Source organism: Mandrillus leucophaeus, unplaced genomic scaffold, assembly GCF_000951045.1.
Source record: "Mandrillus leucophaeus isolate KB7577 unplaced genomic scaffold, Mleu.le_1.0 Scaffold248, whole genome shotgun sequence".
Lineage (NCBI taxonomy): Eukaryota > Metazoa > Chordata > Mammalia > Primates > Cercopithecidae > Mandrillus > Mandrillus leucophaeus.
This window is the reverse complement of record NW_012102565.1, coordinates 1,733,315-1,759,824: the sequence shown is the minus strand read 5'-3', so window position 1 is coordinate 1,759,824 and position 26,510 is coordinate 1,733,315. Positions and strand designations below refer to the sequence as shown.

The 26,510-nt window shown below is 49.3% G+C and overlaps 1 protein-coding gene across 1 annotated transcript in view; it reads right to left on the bottom strand.

The window, feature by feature from the left end:
• Positions 1-1,167: 1,167 nt before the first annotated feature.
• The window catches only part of CCM2 (cerebral cavernous malformation 2), a 55,704-nt gene continuing 30,361 nt past the window's right edge, over positions 1,168-26,510 (bottom strand). The window contains exons 3-10 of the mRNA XM_011983270.1: positions 13,394-13,477; positions 12,749-12,932; positions 9,103-9,239; positions 7,688-7,823; positions 4,840-4,897; positions 4,037-4,148; positions 3,231-3,369; positions 1,168-1,858 (exon numbers count right to left, since the gene is read on the bottom strand). Coding sequence (XP_011838660.1) covers positions 1,578-1,858; positions 3,231-3,369; positions 4,037-4,148; positions 4,840-4,897; positions 7,688-7,823; positions 9,103-9,239; positions 12,749-12,932; positions 13,394-13,477 — 1,131 coding nt within the window. The 3' untranslated portion in view covers positions 1,168-1,577. The remainder of the gene's footprint in view (positions 1,859-3,230; positions 3,370-4,036; positions 4,149-4,839; positions 4,898-7,687; positions 7,824-9,102; positions 9,240-12,748; positions 12,933-13,393; positions 13,478-26,510) is intronic.

Sequence of the window (26,510 nt, the reverse complement as noted above, 5' to 3'; positions counted from 1 at the left end):
AAAGTCAGGAGTTCGAGACCAGCCTGGCCAATATGGTGAAACCCTGTCTCTACTAAAAATATAAAAATTAGCCAGGCGTGGTGGCAGGCACCTGTAGTCCCAGTTACTCAGGAGGCTGAGGCAGGAGAATCTCTTGAACCCAGGAGGTGGAGGTTGCAGTGAGTCAAAACCATGCCACTGCACTCCAGCCTGGGCAACAGAGTGAGACTCCGTCTTGAGAAAAACAAAACAAACAAACAAAAACACTGACCACACCCCTTCCTGTCCAGAAGCTGTGATACCGCAAAAACCCATCCACCTTTTTCAGGAAGGTGCCTGAGATACTCCGGATCCTCTGGCTTGGCCTGGACACAATCAGGCAGTCCATGGAGCCCCAGAGGCTCTCCCTGCTCCCCCGAGCCTGGGCCAGAGAAGTCCTGGGGCCTGACATGCAGCCCCTCTAGCCAGCAAGGCCAGGCCCCCTACCTGGGCAGGAGGGAGATATGACAGCCAATCTCCTTCCCAGATGTCTATCCCCTTGGGGGTCTCAGCAGGGGTGTGGCTGCTCTCCAGTGGAGGGAGAGGCCCAGGACAACCTGACCCAGGTCACCTCTCCTCCTCTTCCCATATCCAAAGAAGGTGTGCAAGGGCCCAAAGGGTACAGGCAAGACCAAGGCCAACAGGGCTCATGGAACAAGAATGGAGACAGGACCACAATGAGGGCACAGGGAGAGTCGGCAGAGTTGCACACTGGCCTCTGAAGACCCAGCCCCCGGGCTCCAAGGTGACCAGATCTCAGATAGCATTTCTGTTCCATGGTGTAGCGCAGGCTGCTTGAGGAAAACACCTGCAGCACAGCTGGGGAGGAGAAGCGGGGGAGGGGGACGGGAGCGGGGGCAGTGCGGGGCACAGCCAGTGACCTTGAAGGACTCAGTGCACAGGGTGTCAAGACCAAGGTGCTCCCAAACACACGCCTGCTGCCCACAGAAGGCCTCAGAACGCTCGCTCCTGCCCCACATCCACGCTGCTCAAGTCCAAATCAAGTCCTTCCTGTGGCACAAGAGCCTGCTGCCTCCTCCACCTCCACCTGAGTCCCAGGTGCCGCAGGGCAGACGGGACCCAGGGACAGAGACCAGAGCAGACACCCCTCCTGGTACCGATGGCTTTCACCCAACTGGATCAGAAACATGCTTGGCAACCAGAGATTAAATTATTCACATTGCAGTAAACTTTTTAAGGTCTCTGAGAGTTACAATAGGAACATCATGTGCAAAACTGACAGCTGTCCAAGGGCCCAGCCGACAGGACTGGCTCTCCCTGCCAGCTCGACCAGGCCCTCCCCGAGCGGGGACACGCTGCAGGGCTTGGCTGAGCCCTGGTGGACAAGGCAAAGAGCCTTCCACCCCGCACTGGGGCTCGTGTCCCTCGGCAGCTCCCTGCTCCTTCACAGTAGAGGACCTGGGCCACCCAGGGCCACCTGCGCCTGGAGCCTCTCCCTGGCCCCAACCAAGGGCTGACACGCAGGTCTGGGTAGCTCCTTCTGGGAAGGCCTACGATGACTGTGCAGAAGGTGTGGGTGCCCCCCGATCCACTGCCCATCATGCTGAGTCCTGGTCCATGCTGCAGCCCAGCGCCTCAATGTCGCTGCTGATGTCTGAGATCATGCGGTCCCACTCATCCCCCTCTGAGGGCGCTGACCGGTCATCAGAGCTGCCCGTGGCCCTGTTCCCGTTGGTGGTGGAACTGGATGTGGTGCTCAGGGCCCGCCGGTGCCTGCCAAAGCTGTCGGTGATGATGCCGCGGCCATCCTTCACGCCAATGGTCTCCAGGAAGTTCTCGAAGTGCTGACTGTCCTTCTCAGGGATGAAGGGCCTCAGACCTGCAGACACACAACACCCAGCATGGCACCTCCAGTTCGGCTCAACCCACTCATCTCTTCTCTCAGGGCTCAAAGCCCCCTGACAGGGCCACAGCTGCCCCTGGTGCATAGCCTTGGGGACCCTGATGCCATGCTCACTGCATCTAGCATCCTGGTTGAAATCATGCTTCCTGGGGCCAGACAGTTGGGCTAAAACCTCAACTCTGACAGGCACTGCTGCTGGCCCTGACAGCTTACTGCCTCTGCCACAGGCACACTCCATGGCCCACAGGCACCAGCACAGGCCAAGAACCTGTGGTCTCCTCTCATTCTCTAACAGTCCTCACAAAGTCCTCATTTTACAGTGGGGAAAGCTGAGGCCCAGAGCAGTCCTCAAAGCCGCCTGCTGGCACCCAGCAACAAGGGTGCAGTTCTCGGAGGCAGGCCTCATGCCAAAGTCCACTGTTTCCCTGCCATGGCCTGGGTGGCTGCCCCAACTCAGAGGGCTGCCCTCTTATGCGGGAAGCCTAGTGTGTCTCTCAGAATCTCCACTCCCTGCTGTGGAGGGACAGACAGAGTCCCACGCCAGGAGGCGACACAGGACGCAGCACAGAAGGGGTGGGCACTGCTTAGACAGAACCTGTTGTACAGACAGGCTGCCCCAGCCTCCAGCCCTTCACGCTTCTAAGAGCAGGGAGCCCTGGGTAGGCAGTCCATGCTTGCCACTGCCAGATCGGTACAATGGTAACAAATCCACCTTCCTTGGTTTGCGGGAAAAACAGGCCCAGGACCCAGAAGCCTTCAAATGGCTACCAGCAACAAACTACTGCCAACTTGCTGTGTTCTAATTGTCGGCAGAGGGAACCCACAGCTAAGTCACTGTCCCTGAGAGGTGTGGGGCCAACATCCAACTCTGCTGCTCAGACCACACAGCCCTCTAGCTGCACTGACCTAATGTGCTGAGCTTTTTGGGGGGGTCTTGGCAAACGCTGGTCCTTCCGCCTTGAAGTCCCACACATTCACCAAAACCCATGCCTCCCTGGCTCCTCCAGCACTCTTCTCCTAAATCTCAGGGTTGTGTTCACTCCCAGCCCTGCTCCTGGGAGATCTCTGCTGCTTCCTGGCAGGACCCACCCAGCTCAGCCTGAGTTCCCAGAAGAATGAAGGCCTGTCGGTGGGCCCCCAACAGTCCCTGGGAAAAGCCCTTCTGATTAATCACAGCAGATTCCCCGATCTCTGGACTGTGCTCTCATGACCACCTCTGGTTCAAATCTCCCATCCCTGATGAAGCCCCTGCTGTACCCACTGAGGGGTCCGTGTGCACATTCCCAGGAGGGATCAGCCTCCCCAAGCCAGGTCTGGACAAGCCACTCTCTTTCCTGGGCCCACTCACCAAGCAGCAGGAACTTGCGGCTGTCCCCGTAGAGCTGCCGCAGGTTGATGCAGAACTCGTGGATAGAGGCCCCATTGCGGTACTCGTGTAGCAGCGCTGCAAATTGCTGGATCTCCTGCGACGACAGCTTGGTGCGCAGCTGCAAGAGAGCAGAGCCAGGTGCAGGGCTGGGCACAGTGGGCAAGAGTCGGCAGTCGGGCCCACCCTGCGACAGCCACTAACCCCAGCCAGAGCACCAGCTGTCTCTGGCTTCACCTCTGCACAGGCTGGGGCATCAGAATGCCCACAATGTGTCCCCATCCTATCAGGCTTGGCACGGGGCCCACCCAGAGAGACCAAGGCACCCAGGCAGCTCCACTCTCCTGAGCTGGAACACAGAGTGCATGGGAGGGACAGGAGCCAGCAGGGCAGGGTGGAAGTTAGCAACCTGGTACCAGGCCAATGCCTGTGCCCTCAGGCTACACACAGGCAGATTAGGAAGACTTGAGTTTTCTATGACAGAACTATATAAGATGGGAAGGATAAAAGTGTCTGGCCATGTAGCCTTGCAGAGGCCACTGTTCCCTCCCCTCCCCCAGGACCCAAGCACAGGCCCGAAGTCCAGTCCTGATGGCCACAGCACCCCCAACTCAGCCCTACTGACTCATGCTCTCCTAGACTATCCCCGGGAAAAGGCAGTGATGTCAGCAAAACTGACCAACAGTGCTAGGCACTGCTCCTCCTCCTCCTCCTCTTCCCCTTCCCCGCATCCTCCCTAGGGCACCCCCTCCCTCAAGCAACCCAGCGCCCCTGTGGCAGAGGCCTACCGTCAGCATGTAGTCCTGCAGCAGCTCAGTGGCGCTGGCGCTCAGCTCACTCTCACTGATGGTCTTGCCGTGGGGTGACGCACCACCCACATCTACGGACTCAGGGAAGCAGCTGCGGAAGAATGTGGTATGTGAGTGGGTGGCTTCCCTGACCCTCCATCCCACACACGTTTCAGGAAACTTAGTCCATGCTGTGTGTGTGGGTCACTGTCCCTGAACAGAGGAATGTAAGTGATGATGATGATAACAGGAGAGCTGGCCGAGCATGCAAGGTGGTCAGCTTGGCCTGGTCCTGGGGCTCCCCGGGGGTGTGGCTCTGAGGTAGGCTCTGAGTGAAGGGAGGGAGTACATAGGTCAAGGTGGTGGGCAGCATTGTTGGGAGGGGGAAGCGAAAGGCTCGGAGGGAGGAGCCGGGGTTGTGGGGTGGCAGGAATGGAGAGCACCAGTGGGCTGAAGTACTACAGAGACCCAGGCAGTGGCAGATATGGGCTGGAAGGCCAGCGCCTCGGCAGACTTGGGTAGGGGAACAGCTCCATCCAACATGCCTATTACAAGTTCACTCTTGGGAAGCCATGGGAAGATGGGCAGGGAGAGACCAGAGGGACAGCAAGGGCTCTAGAAGTCTACGAGGAGAGGGCGGCGAGTCAGGCCTCAACCATTCACTAAGCTGGGGACAGTGGGTCTGGGGATGGCTTAGCGAGGTGGGGCTGAGATGGGGGCGCCGACTGGCTGCAGCCTGGACAACACTGGGCAATGCACTTGGTGCGTGTCCCACCGCACGGCTTGGTGGCATGTGCACTCACAAAGTGCTGGCTTCCACCTCGTAGGTCTCCTTAATGTCCACTTTTGTAGAAGAGTCATCTGTAAGGAAGATGCAGAAAACTAAGATGACTTTCGGGGACATGGTGGGGAGGCATTTTGAGTCCAGCCCACTGCTGTATTTACAGGAGACAGCGGCAGCCCTGGCCTTCAGGGACCCTGCTGTCCTTCAGCAAGCTGCCCACACTCTGGAATGTGCTGTGTGCCTCAGGGCAGGGCCCCCCAGACTTAAGCCCACATACACCCCTCCTGGGGATCCTGGCAAATGCAAATCCTGCTGCAGGCTGGGCTGAAGTTCACATTCACCCATGGCCAGAGTCAACAAAAGCTGTTTTTGAGGTATCACTCATGTGCCACGCAGGGTTACTGGGGCTTTGTCTCCTTTAACCCAGGCACATATCACCCCTATCCTCACTTGCAGACGAGGAAGTAAGTCAAAGAGATTACACAACTTGGCCCAGGTCATGCAGCAGCAACCACAGTCAGAGCCGGGCAGTCTGACTCCCCACCTGAACCCAGCGAAGCCACAGGATTCCTGAGACCCTCAGACCAGCAAAGGGTCTAACACTGAGCAGCTACATTCAACAAATGACATTAGGTCTGCGTGACACAGACTGTAATTTGCTATTCTAAACCTGAGGAAGGCACATTTCCACACCAGCGCAGGCAGTGAGTGAAAGCTTTGTGAGTGAGGCAGGTGAGTGTTGCGGAGAGGGTAAGATTTTAAATGGGAGCAGAGGGAGAGGCTGGGAGATAAAAGGGACATTTCTGGCACTAGGAACAAGGTAAGTATGGAGAGCAAAATAATGACCCCCCAAAGATGTCCACATCCTAATCCCTGGAATTGGTGAATATGTTACCAATTTCAAAGGGGAGTAAAGGATGCTAATCAGCTGACCTTGAAATAGGGAGATGACCCTGGAGAATTTGGGTGGGCTCAATGTGATTGCAAGAGTCCTGAAATGCAGAGGAAGCTGAGAGTCAAAGGAAGATGTGACTGTGGAAGATGTCACGTGGCTGGCTGTGAAGACAGAGGAAGGGCCGTGAGCCAAAGCATGCAGCCGCCTCTAGGAGCTGGAAAGACAAGGAAATGGCTTCTTCTCTGGAGCCTCCAGAAGGAACCAGCCCTGTGGACACCTCAACTTTAGCCCAGTGGGACCCACATTGGACTCTTAATGGATAGAACTATAAGAGAATATATTTCTGCTGTTTATGCTGCTATGTTTTGGCATAGCTGGAGTAGAGAGAACACAGCAAGCAAAACTCCAAGGCAGAAATAAGCAGAGAATGCATGCATGTGTGTATGGGTGTGCGTAATGTGTGCACACCTGTGTGTGGATCCCAGGGGGAGGTCTTGGGAAAGGCTGGCAGGCGAAGAAGCCCACTTCAGCAGCCCTCAGTAGTGGTGTTACATGATGTGTTTATTTTGTGAAAATTCATTCAACTGTACATGTATGACTTGTGTACTTCTCAGTAAAAAAAATTATTAAAGAAAAAAAAAAGGCCCTTTGGGAATTTTAAAGTACAAGGGCCAAACCAATCACACTGAAACTGAATGGCAGTTTGATAAATCATCTGCTACTCATATGGTACATTCCTCTGGATATACTGTTGACTTCTAAGCCTCTACTTCCCCATCTCTAAAATGGGGATGAAGACTGCACCTAACTCACTAGGTCACTGAGGACTAAATGAGATGGAGAGCATGCCTGAGAGCTCAGCAGCTGTCCTCTCTGCAGCTGCTGGGCCAACACAGGGCGTAACGTGCCCCAAAGGGCTCTGGCACCAGCAGCAAGAAAGGGAGGGAGGAGGCACTGAGGAGCAGCCCTCACACCGGCACAGGCTTCCCCAGGGTTCTCCACCATTTACTCTCTTCACTGAGATGTATGTTACTGGGGAAAGGGTAGAGGGCTGGGACTTATCTCCATAAAAAGAAGAAATTGCACTCAACAAGCCACACTGTTTCCAACAGCTTTTTTTTTCTTTTTTTTTTTTTTTTGGTATTTTTAGTAGAGACGGGGTTTCTCCATGTTGGTCAGGCTGGTCTCGAACTCCCAACCTCAGGTGATCCGCCCGCCTCAGCCTCCCAAAGTGCTGGGATTACAGGCATGAGCCACCACACCCGGCCTCCAACAGCTTTTTATGCACCTGATTTATGTAAACCATTAATCCTCAATAAGTAATACATCTGAAAAACAGATGATGTTTTTAAAGATTTAACTCAAGTGAGCTTGCTGATGAAGTGTTTTCAATGGACTAACAGACTCCTGAAAATGCTGTGTGGGTCATGCAGGAGGAGGCAGCTCTGGGGTGCCTTCGATTCTTCCCCATCTGCCACTGCTCCACCACTACCAGCTGACCTCCCAGGGCAGCCTGAGCAGCTTCCCATGGGTCTGGCCATGGTCCTGGAAGGAGTTTCACATTAAGAGCAGCCATGGTCCGGGCATACCGAAAAGGAGGCTCCCCAGATCCACTCTCAGCCTCCCCAATTCCATCACAGGCCCTAATGCTAGCAGCCTTCTCCAGGCTCTTTGTTCTGAGTTAAATTAAGTGACTTTAGCCACAAGTGGTTCCAAAAAAGTGTTCGAAGACCCCAAATGTATTCCAGGAAGCCATCGTGCTGACCTGGTGCAACTCGCTCAAGGACAGGTGACATTTCTGCCTTGATGAAACCCTATGGGCTAATGTGAACAGCAAAGTCTGGGAACAAAAGGCCACCATGTCACGGCAGTAACTGCGCTATTCCGGGGGTAACTCATGGGGAGCTGGGGGCCACTGCAGTAGCCCCTCTTGTCTCTGCTCCCACCCGCTGCCCACTCTCACTCAACATACCGCTGTGCAGGGACAGGTGGTGAGTGGGGGTGGAGGCCCCATCAAATATCGCTCTGTCCAGAAAGTCGATGGTGGACTCCGTGTAAACAACCTGGAAGACCTGGCCTAGCAGACAGCAAAGCTCCTCGGCAGCAACCTGCAGTAGGGGACAGCAGCTGCTCAGTCAGTCTGGCTGGAGACTGTGCCTTCCCAAGCAGCTTCCAGGATACCTGGGGCAGCCCAGATGCTCAATCAACATGAATGAAGAGCGGATGCCAGAATGTGTCCCTCTACCTTTCACTGACCCAAAGGGGTGTCAAAAGGGAGACCTAGCCAACTGCCCCAGGACTCCATCTAGGACTGCCACATGGCCCAGGGGTGGTTTTGCAAGTGTGAGAGGACTGTGCAGGGCACAAGTGTTAGCTGCCAGCCCTACGTCCTCTTTCCATTAACCTGACCTGTCAACACCCTCACAACCCTATCCCAGCCCAGGAAACAGGTGAGAGGAGATACCATCAGTATCACAGTCCACCTGGAGGCGTTTCTAACAGCTATAAAACAGTTTTATAACAGTGTGCTGTCTAAAGCAGAGGCTCTCAACTGGGGCAATTTTTGTACCCCTCCCAGGGGACATGTAGCAATATCTGGAGATACTTTCAGCTGTCACAAGGGGAGAAGCTGGGATGCTGCTCAACACCCCACAATGCACAGGGCAGCCTCCCACAGTGGAAAATTATTGGGCTAAAAATGACAGTAGCACCAACACTGAGAAATGCTCATTACAGGATATTTAAGGTGGGTGGTCACTAGTATCCATTTTACAGATATGGAAATTAAACAGAAAGGTGTTAAGTGACTGCCAAGGCCCCACAGCTATTGGGTGGCTGAGGGGGCCCCAAACCCTAGCCTACAAGGGCCCGGCCCTTGGCTCTTCCAGGTGGTGAGTAATCTATAAGCACAGTCCTGAACACCAGGCAGGTCTAGGATGCAGCTCCCAGGCAGGTGACTGCCGCTGCCCGCCCATCAGCGTGGGGGCACCTTGAAGAATGATAAGCAAAAAGCTCAGTAGCCAGGTGGTCTCAGAGAAGGTGCTGGGGCTTGGAGATAGAAGGGTCGGAAGGCACAGGGGTGGGAACTGTTAGGGAGCCTGGGCCTGGGGCAGGACCTGGGATGCAGCCATGGGTAGAGGAGCTGTGGGCAGGGCCAGGATGGGGGCAATGCCTGGGGCAGGGCTGAGCAGAGAGGTGGGGCTGGGCGGGGACTAGGGTGAGGCGGGGACAGGCAATGGCAGAGGAAGTAGCTGGGTCCAGGGCAGTACCCAGCACTGTGCTGGGTATGGCCAGGGTGGGGCCACAGGCGGAGCTGGCCATGAGCAGGGTTTGCGAGGAGCCAGGAACAGGACTCGGTTCTGAGTGAGTGGGGCGAGAAAGTCTCACCTTGCTCTCTGCAGCCAGGATGACCAGGCAGCATGCCTCCACGGGCCCAACTGCACTCTCCGACAGGGAGCCTGCACTGAGACCTCTGGAACTTTCCGCACACAGACTCTGGCTGGGGGAGATCCCTGGGTCCTGGGCTAAGAAGTCAATACCATCTCAGGTTAGTGCAGTGAAAGGGCAGGCATGGGGGCACTGGAGGCAACAGCTGAGGCCACTATGGAAACAGGCTGAGAGGACCTTTACCTGGCTCAGGCACCCACAGAACGACCCGGGTGAAGGGCCTGCACCAGACACACCTTGCTTCTCTAAAGAAGGGTGGGAACACACGACCACTGAGCACCAGGGCACCAGAGCTGCACGTCATCCTGTAGTTTCACATGCTTCAAGTTCATATACAACAGACCACATACACAACTCTGAGAACAGTCACCTCCAGGAGGTTTCCATGTGTTCTGAGGGAGTTCCCTTCTTACAGATGGGTAAACGGAGGCGGGGTAAGTGAAAGGCCAGGCCTGAGGGCGTGTGAGCTGCACTGTCCACGTGGCAATCTAGATGGTCAGACCCCAGTGCCCTTGTTTCTAACATCCTACCCATCGCCTCCCTAGACAAATGAGGATCTCTTGAAATACATGGAGTAACTCAGTGGTTTTCCTGATAGCAGGAGGGAGGCCCATCCCCAGGAAGCAGGGCTCTTACCATCAGTTCGGACCACCCCGGGAGGACTTCAGGACTGAAAACAAAACCTAGAAGTGCCACTAGTGCCAGGGTGTCGGAGGGCAGGCCAGCCTCAGGAGGGAGAGGAAGGCTGTCCCAGGCCAGGTACAAGGTAGGCGCATGCACAGAGACACGGGCTCCATAAGGGACTGTACCTCAAACCCCACAGTGAGACTCCTGGGGCTGCTCTGTCCCTGTGGTAGCCACTGGCCACAGGACTACTGAGTATGCAAAATGTGATGAGTCCACATTGAAACGTGTGAGTGCAAACTATACACAGGGTTTCAGAGGTAGACAAAGAAAGAATGCTATGTAGCTCAACAATTTTTATATTGATTATATACTGATGTGATAATGTTTTGGGTACACAGGGCTAAATAAAATATATTATTGAAAATAATTGGCCAGGCGCGATGGCTCATGGCTGTAATCCCAGCACTTTGGGAGGCCGAGGCGGGTGGATCGCCTGAGGTCAGGAGTTCAAGACCAGCCTGGCCAACATGGTGAAACCCCGTCTCTACTAAAAAGACAAAAAATTAGCTGGACGTGGTGGCGGGAGCCTGTAGTCCCAGTTACTCGGGAGGCTGAGGCAGGAGAATGGCGTGAACCCGGGAGGTGGAGCTTGCAGTGAGCCGAGATCGCACCACTGCACTCCAGCCTGGGTGACAGAGCAAAACTCCGTCTCAAAAAAAAAAAAATTCACTTGTTTCCCTTTACTTTTTTTCTTTCTTTGGTATGAGTTTGGTAAGAAATCTCTACCTTTTAAACATTTTTTAAATGTTGGCTCCCTGGTGTGTACCTGTGGCAGTTCTCAAAGAAGCAGGGTGGGCAGCCTAAGGATGTAGGCAGCAAGTTGTATGCCTCTCCTGTATCATCCAGGAAGTGCTACCGTGGGTGCACGGGTGACCCTACCTCATCTGGCACCAACTCAAGTCACCGCCCTCCAAGCAGTTCCTGCCACATGGACCCTATTGCAGCTAACCTGGCCCCTAACTTCCCCGTTCCTGTGCTATCCCAAATACCAGGGTACTTTTGGTCCAAAGAGACACAGAGACTTGCTTGCACATAGCAGGCACTGAGTAAACGTTAGCTATTCACCTGCTGGTCTCTTATGTTGAGAACTCTGGATTCCTAATCCTAAACACAGCATGGCGGCCCAGTGCAGTGGCTCATGCCCGTAGTCCCAACACTTTGGGAGGCTAAGACGGGAGGATTACTTGAGGCCAGGAGTTCAAGACCAGCCTGGGCAACAGAGAGAGACCTCATCCTTAACAAAAAAAGTTAAAATATTTTAAAAATTACAAAATAAACACAGCATGCCTCATGTAACACAGGAGACACAAAACTGCTCCAGTGCATCTGCAAAAACAAGAAAGACGGCCCCCAGGACCCAGGGATTCACTCTCTTCCTTTAAACCAAAAGTTCTCTCAAAGACCAGAGGTCCTGTTTTTCATCTATTTTTTGGAAAGTTTCTCACTATGGCGCTCATTCTCTCTCCATTTAAAAAAATCTGTTATCCATTTCCTTTAGCAATGTGTTCTAATAATTAAAGCTGAGAAACTGTCATGCAGCAGAAGAAATAAAAGGGGGGCCTATCTCCCCTCCCTACCAGCTTGAAATACCTGCAGGAAGCCAGTCAGAAACCAGTCTCCTCACTCCTTGTCCCTAAGGATGGCCCAGGCCTAAGGCCTCCTGCAGGGTCCAAAGGTAGAAAAACAGGAGGGTCACCATGGTGTTGGACAGTATGGCTAGAAGTAGCCACCAAGCCAGCCTTCTCAGCCAGACAGGGTGAGTAACGTACATGTGTATAGGTGTGGTGTGTGCCTGTGTTGGGGGGATGTACGCAAGTCTAAGCTACTGCTACACAGAGAACAAAGCAGAGCAACAGTCACCTTCATAAACCCCGCCAGTGTTCCCTGTGTAGTCTGTGACCACAGCAACTCCAAGCATCTAGACTCACAGGCTTTCTGTGGACGGATCTCAAGAGCGCACTCAAGCTGGCAGCTTCATGGCTCAAGGGGTCAATAATGAACATACTCGCCAGATTCTCAATGAACTACTGACCTTAAACGGAACAACAACTTCCCCTCTCTGCTACCTGAAACACAGTGTGTGGTCTAGGCAGACCCACTGCGACCTCTTCACACCCTGCCACTGGACCTCGGGAAATGAAAGGCTTTGGGATCAACCCAGTCACCAGCAGAGATCCAAGGAACCCAGGATACTGTCCCTACCGCAACGCCAGCTTTAAAACTCAGGACTGGGAGGGGCAAAATACAGGGAGGGTGAACCATGGTCTCTCCCCTCATCCTCAGTGGCATGAATGCCTGGGCTGGAAGCCACTGGAAATTAATAGGCAGCTTGGGATAGGGTCCAGTGAGGCATCACTGTACTCACCACAGCCAAAAATAACATTCTGCCCAATTCTATCCCATTGTGAAAGCAGCAGGCAGCAAGGACACACAAAGAGTAATCTCTATGACCAAGAACTCCTGGGAGGTCTGGGTCTCATCTTTGCTGTCCCTGCTTTAAGGACACTGTGCAGAGCTCAAAATGTCAGTCAAGCTGAGGTGAGGTCCCTACCCACTGCGTTCTCTCTAGGATCCACCACACCTAGGCAGAGGCAACTCCAGTGTACCCAGTGGGAGTCAATAGTAGCCCCGCCGGGCAGAGGAACAGGATACCAGTCCTAAATATTGTATCCCAGTATTATTGAGTCCCCAAAGGCTCTTAGTGTGCCAGTGACTCCCAGTGTCTGGTAACTGATCTCAAGCCCTCTTCTGGCTGATCTCAGAGACAGGAAAGCCAACTATTGGTCATGACAAACAGCAGCACCCAACACAAAGCTGCAAAAACTGTCTCCAGAAGTTCATAAAATTCACACATGCACTCCTTAGGACAAGGACCCTCCTGACCCCTGACCTCCTGTACCTGTCTTCAGGACCACCAGGTGCGCGGCGTCATCCCGAACATAGGAGACGGCGGCGATGTCATGGATGGGCACCCTGAGGATGATATCCTCCCCGTCCCTCCAGGCCAGCTTGACGTTGTATGCAGACAGGCTGAGCACAGCATCGTGCTCCTGAGTCAAGTGTCCTGGAAGCTGGTGGGCTCTCTGGAAAGAACCACAGGGTGTCAGAAATGCAGACTCAGCTGTCAACCGGCATGGGGCTCTTCTCCTGAGAATATTGTGCTGGCCGATGTCATACATGTGACAAATGCTGAGTGACTAAGGTCAGTGTTATTCCCCTCAGAACAGTGCTTATTCCAGGGACACCAATGTGTTCAAACCATCTGGGAGATTCTTCTGGAACTGCCTTCAGATTCGGACTTATAGCACGTGGTTTGAAATATCTTGAAAATGTAAATTCTGGAAACAGCCCAAAATCACATGGAGCAAGTCTCGAGAATCAAGTTAATGTCCATACTAAGGAATAGTCTTTATGGCCAAGAGCCAAGTGTACCCATAATGTGATGAGACTGGCTCATTCCTCACAGCCACGAGGCCAAGTGTACAGGGACCAAGGGCTGGTGGGGGCTGAGGGCTAGTGCACAGGGTTAAGAGGATAGGGTTACCTTTGCATTGTCTATGAAATGCAGGATTTCAGTCCTACTGGAGGGATTCAGGTATCCTGGTATGGACGTTAACTGACCTAAATACTGAAAGAAAGTGAAGAAAAAAAATGCCATGAGAAATGGGAGCTGAGCCAACACCACCATCACTACCGCCGAGAGCACAAACCAAGTGCTTCATACTCAAGCCACCAGGCCCATGGGTCTCCAATCTGGCTCGCGTGGAGGGCCAACTCTAGGAAGAGAGTCCTGGGTTCTTACAGAAATCTCTACTGGCTGAGGACAGTGCTGCCCCATCTCCTACTATTCTACAGTGAAGGTCATCATCAAAGTCCTGCAATGGACATCCCAAACTACTAGTACCAAAACTACTAGTTTTCGTAGAATCCGTATTCTAAAACAGGGATGGCCAGTGTTTTCTAGTCACTGCTGGGGAAACTGAAAACAATGGCACCATGCACAACTTCACTAAAAAATAAACTTACTCAATTGCAAAGGTCAACGCAGCTGAGAAATGAGCATAAATAGAAAAATGAAGTGCTATGGTTTCAAAGTGTCCCCCAAAAAGCATGTGCTGGAAACTTAGTCCCCAAATGCAACAGTGTTAAGGGTGGGGCCTTTAAGAGGTGATTAGGCTGGGTGCGGTGGCTTAGGCCTGTAATCCCAGCACTTTGGGAGGCCAAGGCGGGTGGATCACCTGAGGTCGGGAGTTCGAGACCAGCCTGACCAACATGGTGAAACCCTGTCTCTACTAAAAATACAAAATTAGCTGGACGTGGTGGATCATACCTATAATCCTAGCTACTCGGGAGGCTGAGGCAGGAGAATTGCTTGAACCCGGGAGGCGGAGGTTGCAGTGAGCCGACATTGCACCATTACACTCCAGCCTGGGCAACAAGAGCAAAACTCTGTCTCAAAAAAAAAAAAAAAAAAAAAAGATAAGAGCTGATTAGGCAACAAGAGCTCTGCCCTTGTGAGCAGATTAATGCTGTTATCCTGGGAGGGGGTTTGTTATCTCAGGAGCAGGTTCCTGATAAAAGGATGAATTTGACCCCCTTCCCTCTCCTGCCCTTCCACCTTTCGCCCTGGGATAACATAAGATGCAGATGCAGCCCCTCACCAGCTGTGCCCTTCAACGTTAAACCTCCTAGCCCCCAGAACTGAACGATTTTTTTTTTTTTTTTTTTGAGACAGGGTCTCACTCTGTAACACAGGCTGGGGTGAGGAGGCGTGATCTTGGCTCACTGCAACCTCTGCCTCCCAGGCTCAAAGCAATTGTCCCACCTTAGCCTCCTGAGTAGCTGCGACTACAGGGGTGTGCCGCCACACCTGGCTAATTTTTGTAGAGACAGGGTTTTGCCATGTAGCCCAGGCTGGTCCTGAACTCTTGGACTTAAGCAATCTGCTCACCGCAGCCTCCCAAAGTGCTGGGATTACAGGTGTGAGGCACCATGCCCAGCCTAGAAATTTCTATTCATTATGAATTTCCCAGTCTGTGGAATTTGTTATAGCAGCACAAAACAGACTAAAACATTTAGTAAACAGGTTTTTTTGGTCACACATGGCTGTGAGGCACTTAGCTTAGCAAACCTCCATGACACAGGGCCTCAGGTGCAGAAGGCAGTGGGCAGCAGCACTGTACCTGCTGTGCTCCTGCCTGCATCTTACCAACCACCATAACATTTTTAATGTTTCTGTTTTTTAAAATGGGTTGCCGATTCTTCCCAAGAACAGGCTTCTTGCACTCAACATTTTTCAGTTGTTCATTACCTCACACAGTTAAGTTCTCTATTAAAAAAGAATGAAATGGGACTTTCCAATTTCTTGTCCAGCTTGTAAAGGGCTCAGAAGTCATCACTCCCATCCTCACAACAAGAAAGCTGGCAAACTTACAATCAATGACTGTTCTTAGATCCATCAGATAATTGAGGTCACATGAAAAAACAATAACCCCAAAGATGGAGAGACAGATATGCAATGCTAAGAATCACAGCTCATTACGCAGCAGAAACCTTAGAGCCAGCACCAGCGGAGAGGAAAGGGGAACTGATAAATGGCAGAGACTGAGCATGGACCAGTATGAGACAAAAACTCCAGGGGAACAGTCACTGGGGAGGTCCCCATACCAGTCTGAGTTTTACCACTAGGAGTCCCACCAGGCTGTCAGGGTGACTGGAGAAACATCTCCTCATACTCTGGCAGGAGGAGGGAAAATACATCATTTAAAAGTATAACCAGGCCAGATGTGGTGGCTCATGCCCATAATCCCAGGACTTTGGATGGCCAAGGCGGGAGGTTTGCTTGAGGTCAGGAGTTTGAGACCAGCCTGGGAAACATGGTGAGACCCTATCTCTACAACAACAACAAAATAGTTGGGCATGACGGCGTGCCTGTGGTGCCAGCTACTCAGGAGGCTGAGGTGGGAGGATCATTTGAGCCCAGGAGGTCGAAGCTGCAGTGAGTCATGATGGTGCCACAGCACTCCAGTTTTCCAACCAACATATAAAGGGCTCAGAGGTCATCTCAAAAAAAAAAAAAAAGAAGAAAGAAAAAAAGAAAAGAAAAAGGAATGACCAGAGCATTCTGTTATCCTTAACAAAGGCCTTTCCTCAAGGAAAACTATTTTACCAGAGCCTAACCACCTAGGGGTAAGGAAATACCCAATTCCTGCCTCCTCTATCGTTTATGTCTCTCCTAAGGGGGAGGAAAAAAACAAAACTAAGAAGCACATGTGAAGGCCACGGCCCAGGGACACAGGCTCACTAAAACACTGAGACCTAATTCCAGGACTACAGAACACTTCCTCTCCCCTGAAAGCCACATCAACAGGACCCCTGTGTAATAACAGGGATGCACACCTATAAGAACTGCAAGCCTCAGACTCTATTTAAGAAGGAACCTTGAAGAAAACCCAAAAACAATGGAACACAAAAACAAGGACAGACAAGAGATTTTATCCCCCAGCATCTACAAGGGCAGCAAACAGTAAACACAGCCCAACTCCCAGCCAGACAAACATACCTCACACTAAGGCCTATTAACCTGATGCCTAAGTTCCTCATATCAGAAACAGACTCAGACACGGTGAAGATTTGGGAACTACCAGATTGGGAATTTAAAACAACTACGATTAATATGGTAATGGCTCTAATGGAAAAAGTAGACATCATGTAAGAACAGACAGGCAGTATAAGCAGAGATGGAAACGCTAAGCAACAATCAGTAGGAAATGCCAGAAAGCAAAGTCCTGTAACAGCAATGGGGACTGCCTTCGACAAGCTCAAGAGGCTGGACACAGCCAAGGAGAGACTCTCTGAGCTTAAGAATACGTCAACAGAAACCTCCAAACGTGAAAATCAAAGGGAAAAAAGAATGAAAGAAAGAAAACAGAATATGCAAGAACTGTGGGACAGTTACAAAAGGTGTAACATATGTGCAATGAGGGTATCAAGAGAAAGAAAAGAACACAATAACTATTTGGAGTAATGAGAGCTGAGAAGTTCCCCAAACTAATGTCAGACACCCACCCACAGATCCAATGAGGTCAGAGAACATGAAACGGTAAAAAACAGGGAATCTACACTGAGGCAAATCACATCAAATTGCAGAAATGAAAGACAAAAAGAAAATCAGAAAGGAAGACTATCTCTTCTGCAGAAATCTGGGGATTTTTTTCCACAGGAAAAAAACACCCTACCTATAAAATGGCAAGAAAAAGAATCACATTGGACTTCTCTTCAGGAACCATCCAAGCAAGAAGAGAGAGGGAACTATTTGATTCTGTATCCAGTGAAATTACCCTTCAGAAGTGAAAGAGAAATGATTTTTCTCAGAAAAACAATAACTCAGGGATTTAACATTTCAAGAAAAGTTAAAAGAACTTCTTCAGAGAGAATGAAAATGATATAGTCAGAAACTCTGATCTATGTAAAGGGGAAAAGCATCAGAGAAGAAATAAAGGTAGGTAAAATTAGTATTTTTTTTTTATTTTAATTGCTCTAACACATTAACAGTTTGTTCAAAATAAAATTTGTGTATTGGGTGACTGTAGCCTAAGGATAAATGAAGTAAATGACAGCAATGTTATAAGCAGCGGGACGAGTGAATTGGGAATACTTGGTTACAAGGTATTTGCACTACCTGTGAAGCAGCACAGCATTATTTGAAGTGGATTTTGATTAGTTGTGAATGTATATTGTAAACCTTAAGGCAACCACTAAAATAAATACATATACACACACATACATTCTTGAGACAGGGTCTTGCTCTGTCACCCAGGCTGGAGTGCAGTGGCACGATCACAGCTCACTGCAGCCTCAACCTCCCAGGCTGAAGTGATCCTCCCACCAGCAGGTGAGACTACAGGCACATGCCACCAGGCCCAGCTAATTTTTGTATTTTTTGTAGAGGCAGACAGGGTTTTGCCATGTTGCCCAGTCTGGTCTCGAACTCCTGAGCTCAACTGATCCGCCCACCTCGGCCTTCAAAAGTGCTGGGAATACAGGCATGAGCCACCGCACCTAGCCTGTATTTTTCGTTTTTTCTTTCTTTTTTTTTTTTTTTTTAAGAGACAGGGTTTCACCACATTGCCTAGGCTAGTCTCAAACTCCTAGGCTCAAGTGATCCTCCTGCCTTGGCCTCCCGAAGTGCTGGGATTACAGGCATGAGCCACCATGCCTGGTGAAAAGTTTTAAATAAAATATTAGCAAATTGAATCCAATAATGTATTAATAATTATATACCACGATCAAGCGGGATTTATCCCAGGTGTGCAAAGCTGATTCACTGTTCAAATATCAATCATTGTGGCGGGGGCGGTGCTCATGCCTACAATCCCAGGATTTTGGGAGGCCAAGACAGGAGGATCACCTGAGGTCAGGAGTTCAAGACTAGCGTGGCCAACATGGTGAAACCCAGTCTCTACTAAAAATAAGAAAATTAGGCTGGTCATGGTAGCTCACACTATTAAAAATTGGGCAAATGACTTGACATTTCTCTAAAGATACACAGATGGCCAATAAGCCAAGTCTAAGAAAAGATTTTCAACATCAATAGTTATTAGGAAAATGCAAATCAAAACCATAATGAAATACCACTTCACACCCACTAGGATGGCTACTTTTTTTTTAATAGTGACAGGGGTGGGGTCTCACTATGTTGCCTAGGCTGGTCTTGAACTCCTGAGCTCAACTGATCCTCCTGCCTCGGCCTCCCAAAGTGCTAGGATTACAGGCATGAGCCACCACACCCGGCCTAGACAGCTATTTAAAAAAGGGAAAATGACAATTGTTGGCAAAGATATGGAGATATTGAAACCCTGTGCATTACTGGTGGGAATGTAAAATGATACTCCTGTGAAAAGCAATATGGTGGTTCCTCAAAAAAATTAAACATGGAATAAGCATATGATTCAGTAATTCCACTTCTGGGTATATACACAAAATAAAAGCAGTGGCTTGAAAAGACATTTGTACACCCATGTTCATAGCAGCAGCATGATTCACAATCAACTAAAGCAAGAAACAACTCAAATGTTCATTGACAGATAAGTGAATAAACAGAATGTGGTCTATACATACAACGAAATATTGTTCAGCCTTAAAAGCAACGGAAATGCTGACACATGCTACAACATGTGGTAAGTGAAATAAGCCAGTCACAAAAGGACAAATATTGTATGATTCCACTCACATAAGATACCTAGAGTAGTCAAATCATAGAGACAAAAAGTAAAGCAGTGGTTGCCACGAGCTGTGGGAGGGGGATGGAGAGGCATTGTCTAATGGGAACATGGTTTCAGTAAGAGCTGATGGGAAGCTCTGGAGATGGATAGTGCTGATGGTTGCACAACAGTGTGAATTGATTTTATGCCATTGAACTCTACACTTGAAAATGATTAAGATAGTAAATCTTTTTTTTTTTTTTTTTTTTTTTTTTGAGACGGAGTCTTGCTCTGTCGCCCAGGCTGGAGTGCAGTGGCGCAATCTCGGCTCACTGCAAGCTCCGCCTCCCGGGTTCACGCCATTCTCCTGCCTCAGCCTCCCGAGTAGCTGGGACTACAGGCGCCCGCCACTGTGCCCGGCTAATTTTTTCTGTTTTTAGTAGAGACGGGGTTTCACCATGGTCTCGATCTCCTGACCTTGTGATCCGCCCGCCTCGGCCTCCCAAAGTGCTGGGATTACAGGCGTGAGCCACCGCGCCCGGCCTTTTTTTTTTTTTTTGAGATGGAGTCTCGCTTTGTCACCCAAGTTGGAGTACAGTGGTGCGATCTCAGTTCAATGCAACCTCCGCCTCCCAGGTTCAAGCAGTTATCTGCCTCAGCCTCCCAAATAGCTGGGATTACAGGCACCCGTCACCACATCCGGCTAATTTTTTTGTATTGTTAGTAGAGACGGGGTTTCACCATCTTGGCCAGGCTGGTCTTGAACTCCTGACCTTGTGATCCACCTGCCTTGGCCTCCCAAAGTGCTGGGATTATAGGCGTGAGCCACCCGGCCTGGCTGATAATAAATCTTATGTATATTTTACCACAATAAAAAATTTCATCTTATTAGTTTTATTCAATAATTTCATTTGCTATCCCTCCTAGTTTTGCATCATCCACAAATATTACTCTCTGTTCTCAAAAGGGTAATAAAAAATATTGACTACGATGGGGTCATATGTCAAGTGCTTTGCTGAAACAAAAGTACCCGGAATTAAGTTTACAGAATTGTACAGGAATTCTCCCTGGCCTCCCTGTGGCTGGGGTGACACGACATCACCATCACTATCTTGCTTTTCTTTGGTGTTATCCAAAATCTGGCCATGATGCTTCAAAAACTCAGGCTCACAGATCTCTAAAGAGGATTCACGATTCTACTTTTTTCCTATAGGGATAAATCTTTACTCATTTGAGATTTCTTTCACTGTGAAATATTTATATTAGTAAAACAACTTTTATCAGTGAAGAAAAAGTACAGCTCTTATCTTTGTTCTAATATCTGAATAGGACACAGTATGTATGCCTCCTGGACAGTTCTCACAATGGGCTCCCCATCTGCCTTGGGAAACCCTGTCTCCTGGGTGTCCCCTGGCCGTCCCCTGGCCAACACCCAGTGCCCCTATGGTAATGCCATGCCCAGCCTACACCCACTGTCCCAGCAAGCCAAGAGCACAGCTACGAGAGAGAGGACCATGGTGAAGCAGTGAGAGAGCAAGGCGACATCTGACCAGCCAGCCATCAGCTCCATTAGTTCTGAGATTAGTGAAAGAAGACGGTATGGCCAGGCAGCCTCTCACACACCCTTGCCTGACTGCCAACCACACAGCTCCATGCTGGCAGGCTCACCCCCTCCTCAAGCACCTTGTCTAGAGGTTGGGGTAGGGGAATTGGCTCTAAACAGAAAGTTCTTCTAAAAATAACTTCTGACAAGATACAATGGAAGTGTTTGTTTGTTTTTGTTTTTGTTTTTAATATTGATACCAAATCAGTCTCCCAATAACTTCTCTTTATTGGCCTTGATTGATAAGGTTCCCATGGCAGGGTCTGGGCCCTGACAGGGAAGGAACAGGATTCTGAGATTTGGGATGGGGATAGCTGGGTAAATGCCTTTGAGAAACTTAGTCCTCAAATTCTTCTTAAAACTATGCCTACAGAAGTGACCTATCCCCTTTTGTTGTACGACAGAAGCCCCCGACACACTCCTTGCTTGCATATAACACATAGGCCTCAAATGAAATGGGAATCTCATGAGATAATGCTTGCTCTCCCCAGAATCTGCCCTGTCCACTTTTCATGGCTAGGACTCGCTACAGGATGTGCCTAACGAGTTCTGACAGAGCTGGGGAATGCACCTGGGAGAGGACCTCAAGGTGTTGGATCCAGGGGGACAGAATATTAAGCTGAATGGGAGATCTTCTCTACTAGGGCACATACTATAACACAGCATTTAACATCCTGAGGGGGGCGTCCAGAGGCCGTTCTCAGATACTGCTGGCAGGCTCTTCAAGTTCAGCATAAGCGATGGCTCATATTAAAGCAGAGATCGTGGGACTGCTGCGGCAAAGTGGATCCAGGTATCGAAAGGCTCGGGGAAGTGGACATACTACAATTGACCTACAAAATGACAGGAAAGCCCACCAGCGGCCCACGTCCCTCAGGAGAACATGATGGCATTCCATCAACCATGGCACTAATGAGTGTGCAGAAGGGCCACGGGCATCACTGAGAAGCTCTGTGCTGGCCAGCCTCTGAAGGGGAAGCTAACCATCAGGTGTGCTTGTACAGAACTGGGCTCCCCAGGAGCAAGGGTATAACAAGACCCCCCCTAGCAGAAGCCACGGAGCAGCACTGACTCGCATAGAGCAGGTTTAGGTGTCAGCCAGTAACAGGCAGCAAGGTCAAAATAGCAGCCGGGGAGCCTGGGCTCCATGCAGGGATCTATGGAGACGGCTCACAGAATGTTGGAGTTTCCGTGGGCAGGACAGATACGAAGCCAACAAGGGTGCTGCTTAATATATATACACAAGAAAAATCAAAACGGAATAAGCAGAAGGCTAAGGTGAGCTTCTGCAATGCAAAGTATCAATCCCTGACTCCGTTTCTAGATCTGGAGCAGCTCTCAAACTCAGACACACTGACTGAAGGAAAGACCAAGCCTGCGTGGGAGTCAATCTGCAACACCAAGGCAAGTACATGCCACAGTGATTTCCCCAGCTCTCCCCAAAGGGACTTCATTCACCTGCGTAAAAGTACCATGGGAACTGAAAGTCTTCAGAGGGTTTTGAAATAGAGGGTCTGAGACGATGCTGATACTTAGGGACCCAAACTGTCAACAAGGTCCTCCACAGAGTAGGAACACATGGGAGTCAGATAATACATGAAGCCCAGCCAGGTACACCTCAAAGTGCATCCACTGGATAAAGACTCAACTGGTGGCCATCTGCCCACTTCCCTGAATATAAGAGACGTAATACAAGAGGAACGGACATACTTAGCACTTTGTAGAATCCTCCTATTGGTCCTCTGATCTAAAGAATAAGAGCTATTGAAGTAGAAAAGGCCATATGGAAGCCCCCGAAATTTGTCCTGACCCCTGACCCCTGGCCATAGTAAATCAAAAACAGTATCATTTCCCAGTGGGAAAAGCAAATTAATGCTGCTCTTGAAAACGTAAATGATGCAGGGTAGGGGTCCCCATCTCATGCCCAGTCTGGCTCCTATAGAAATTATGGTGGGTAAACTGTGGTAGATGACTGTAGACTGCCACAAACTGAGCTAAATGGAATCTTTACTCAAGTGAATAAATAATCTTGGGTACATGGTTTGTAGCTATTGATGCGGTAAACACTTCCTCCTCAAAACCATCAGGAACTGCTGATGTTCATGTAGGATGGACAACAGTACACATTCACGTTCTTACTACAAGACTGTCCTAAGAGTGCCAGCTGCAGGAACAGGTGGCCCAAACCCAAACACTTCCCAGCGGAGCTGTTCTGAAGCCTCTCCCGTAAATTGCACCCACAGCCTCAGAAAGGGTTCCCAATACACAGCTGACAGAAAGAAAATCCCAAGCGTGGTTCACGTACTTAGGTACAAGCAAATACACTACAACCCTTCACCGTGGCAGACCTGCTGGCAGGATACCAATTCTGCAACCCTGATAAGGCATCATCCCCTCAAAGAGACCAACCAGTTGTCCTGTCTGCCGGCCAGCTGAATACTTCAGAACTCCTTTGACCCTGCAATAAGAAACAATTGTTCTGGCAAAAATTAGCACATGCTCCACATAAGGGTTTGCCTCTCCTGCCTGCAGCAGCTGCCAAACTACTCTCCAAGGGCTTGTGGGGCGTGTGGCTGCCGATGTGGGACAGCATGTACCATCACCTTGGATCAAGGGACTCACTTAGTGCTAAAGGAGGTACAGCAGCAGGCACATGACCATGGAATTCAATGTCCCATAAAACACCCTCACACATGTAATCCCAGCACTGTGGGAGGCCGAGGCGTGTGGATCATGAGGTCAGGAGATCGAGACCATCCTGGCTAACACAGTGAAACCCCGTCTCTACTAAAAATACAAAAAATTAGCCAGGCGTGGCCGGGCGCAGTGGCTCACACCTGTAATCCCGCACTTTCGGCGGCCAAGGCGGGTGGATCATGAGGTCAGGAGATCGAGACCATCCTGGCTAACACAGTGAAACTCCGTCTCTACTAAAAATACAAAAAATTAGCCAGGCGTGGCTGGGCGCAGTGGCTCACGCCTGTAATCCCAGCACTTTGGGGGGCCGAGATGGGCAGATCACGAGGTCAGGAGACAAGACCATCCTGGCTAACACAGTGAAACCCCATCTCTACTTAAAATACAAAAAATTCGCCAGGCATGGTGCCATGCGCCTGTGGTCCCAGCTACTCGGGAGGCTGAGGTGAAAGGATCACCTGAACCTGGGAAGTCGAGGAAAAAAAAAAAAAAAAAAAAAAAAAAAAACAAACCATAAGCACCTGGAGCTGTCATCCTGATAAAGCTGTGGCCAGCTGGGAGATTGAGAGATGACATCCTGAAAGGATGCCCCCTCTCCTTTAGGATGCAGTTACATCTAAACCAATAGTTGCTACATGGTGTCATGTCCCCAGTGGGTTGAATGAGGCCTTGGGTCCCACTGAAGTAGTCAGGCCTGTAGTTCATCTGGAGAAGTTTCCAGAAATTATGACCAAATGCCTCTGGAGAAGCTGAGTCTGGATGGAGTGAACTTAACTTGAGAAATACATGGATGAGGGAGTGCAGGGTGGAGTGTAGTACAGGCAGTGGTGTCCCACCCAGGATCCCCCGCTGCTCTGAGTGTGGATGGGTAACACCCTGAGCTACTTCTGTCTTCACCAAGCTGTGGCATTCTAGGCTTTAGAGCATGAATCAGGTTGAAATTAACCCGAGTCTATGATTTTCAGACATCTTTCCCCTCTGCCCTACCCTATCCCCTTCACTCTTTCTCTTGAGCATGCCCTTAACAGATCAGTGGAACATGATCCCCAGTTTCAGGCTCTGCTGCACGAGAAGCAATTGAAGACAATGATGAACAAAGACAAATGACAAACTAGGGGAAAACATTTAAAACTAACTTTACAGCAGAGGACTAACTTACCTGACATACTGAGAGCTACTGCAAAGATATAAGAAAAGAAGCAACAACCCACTAGAAAAAATGGGCAATGGATCTAGAAATGTAGTCTGAAAGAGACCTGACTTTTGACCATTTGAAAGACACTCAACCTCACTTGTAAGTACAAACTATAATAAGAAAACATTTTAAGAATATCAGACTGGCAAAGATCAAAAAGTTTGAATAAACACTATGTTCCTCAGACGGTGGAGAAACAGGTACAGTTGTTCCTCAGTATCTGCTGGGGATTGGTTCCAGGAGCCTCTTGGGATACCAAAATCTGCAGATGTTCAAGTTCCTCAAGCAATATGGCAGTATTATTCACACATAACCTACACTCCTCCTGTATAACAGTCATGCATCACTCGACAACAGGGATACATTCTGAGAACTCTGTCATTCGGCAATTTCATCATTGAGTGAACATCACAGAGTGTAATTACACAAACCCAGATGGTACATATAGCCTCCTACACACCTAGGCTATAAGGTATTGCTCCTATTGTTCCAAGGCTACAACCTCTACAGCATGTTACTGTATCAATACTGCAGGTAACTGTAACACAATGGTGAGTATTTGTAACTCTAAATACATTCAAACACAGAAAAGGTAATGCGTTGTGCTACCATGTTAAGACAGCTATGTCACTAGGCAATGGAAATTTTTTTAGCTCCCTTATAATCTAATGGGACCATTGCCATACATGTGGTCTGTCGTTAACCAATATGTTGTTATATGGCCAAGACTGTACTTCAAATTATCTCTAGATTACTTACACCTAATACAATGTAAATGTTATGTAAATAGTTGCTACACTGTATTTTTAAAATTTGTATTTTTTTAATTGTTGTAGTGGTTTTTTTTATTGTTTTTTTGAATATTTTCAACCCACAGTTGCTTGACTCCTCGGGTGAAGAACCTGCAGAGGTAGGGGGCCGCCTGCATACTCACAGAGTCCTCACGTATGCACTGACTTCAATCCTTTATGAAGAACAATTTGGAAATGTCTTTCAAATTAAAAAGTAACCTAGCCTTAGATCTAGAAACTCTACTTTTGTAATTTATCCTAAAGGTAGAGTAAAACATGTATAACAGTTGAAAATAAATTAAATATGTATTAATAAATCACTGGTTAAATAGAATATGACACAGCTATCTAAGGGAATATCATGCAACTATTAAAATGGACAAGGCAGTTTTATGTGTGCTAATGTGAACACTCTGTGATAAATCAAGATATACTGTTCAGTGTAAAAAGAAAGGTGCAAACAGTGTACACCATGTAATCATTTGGGAAACAAATGCATGTGTATGCTCATATATGGAGAGACTGTAAAGACACGAGAATCTGGTTCAGCAATTCCTCCCATGGAGGACGCACAGGATTTCTTTAGACCAAGAATCTCTTTGTTATCATTTGAATTTTGAACCATGTACATAAATTACATATTCAATTAGATAAAAATAAATAATACGCTGGGCATGGTGGCTCACACTTGTAATCTATTACTTTGAGAAACCAAGGCAGGAGGATCGCTTGAGCACAGGAGTTCAAGACCAGCCTGGGCAACATGGCAAGACCCCATCACTACAAAAAAAAAATACAAAAATTAGCCAGGTGTGATGGAGCAACATGTGGTCCCAGCTACTCAGGAAGCTGAGGTGAGAGGATCACCTGAGCCTAGAGAAGTTGAGGCTGCAGTGAGTCATGACTGTGCCACTGCATTCCAGCCTGGGTGACAGAGTGAGACCCTGTCTCAAAAAATAACAACAACAACAAATCTGATAAGAGCTTCTTGGGTTTGGTATCACAAATGTGATTAATTACCCTGTCCCATTATTAAAACCATACAGCAAGCCTGCTATGAGTCCATTCATAGTCACTAGGTGAACCCACATGAGCCTTGCACTGCATGAAACCCTACTGGGGCAAATGTCAGCTTGTAATAGAAACTACAGAAAGAATGTTTTTTTTTTTTT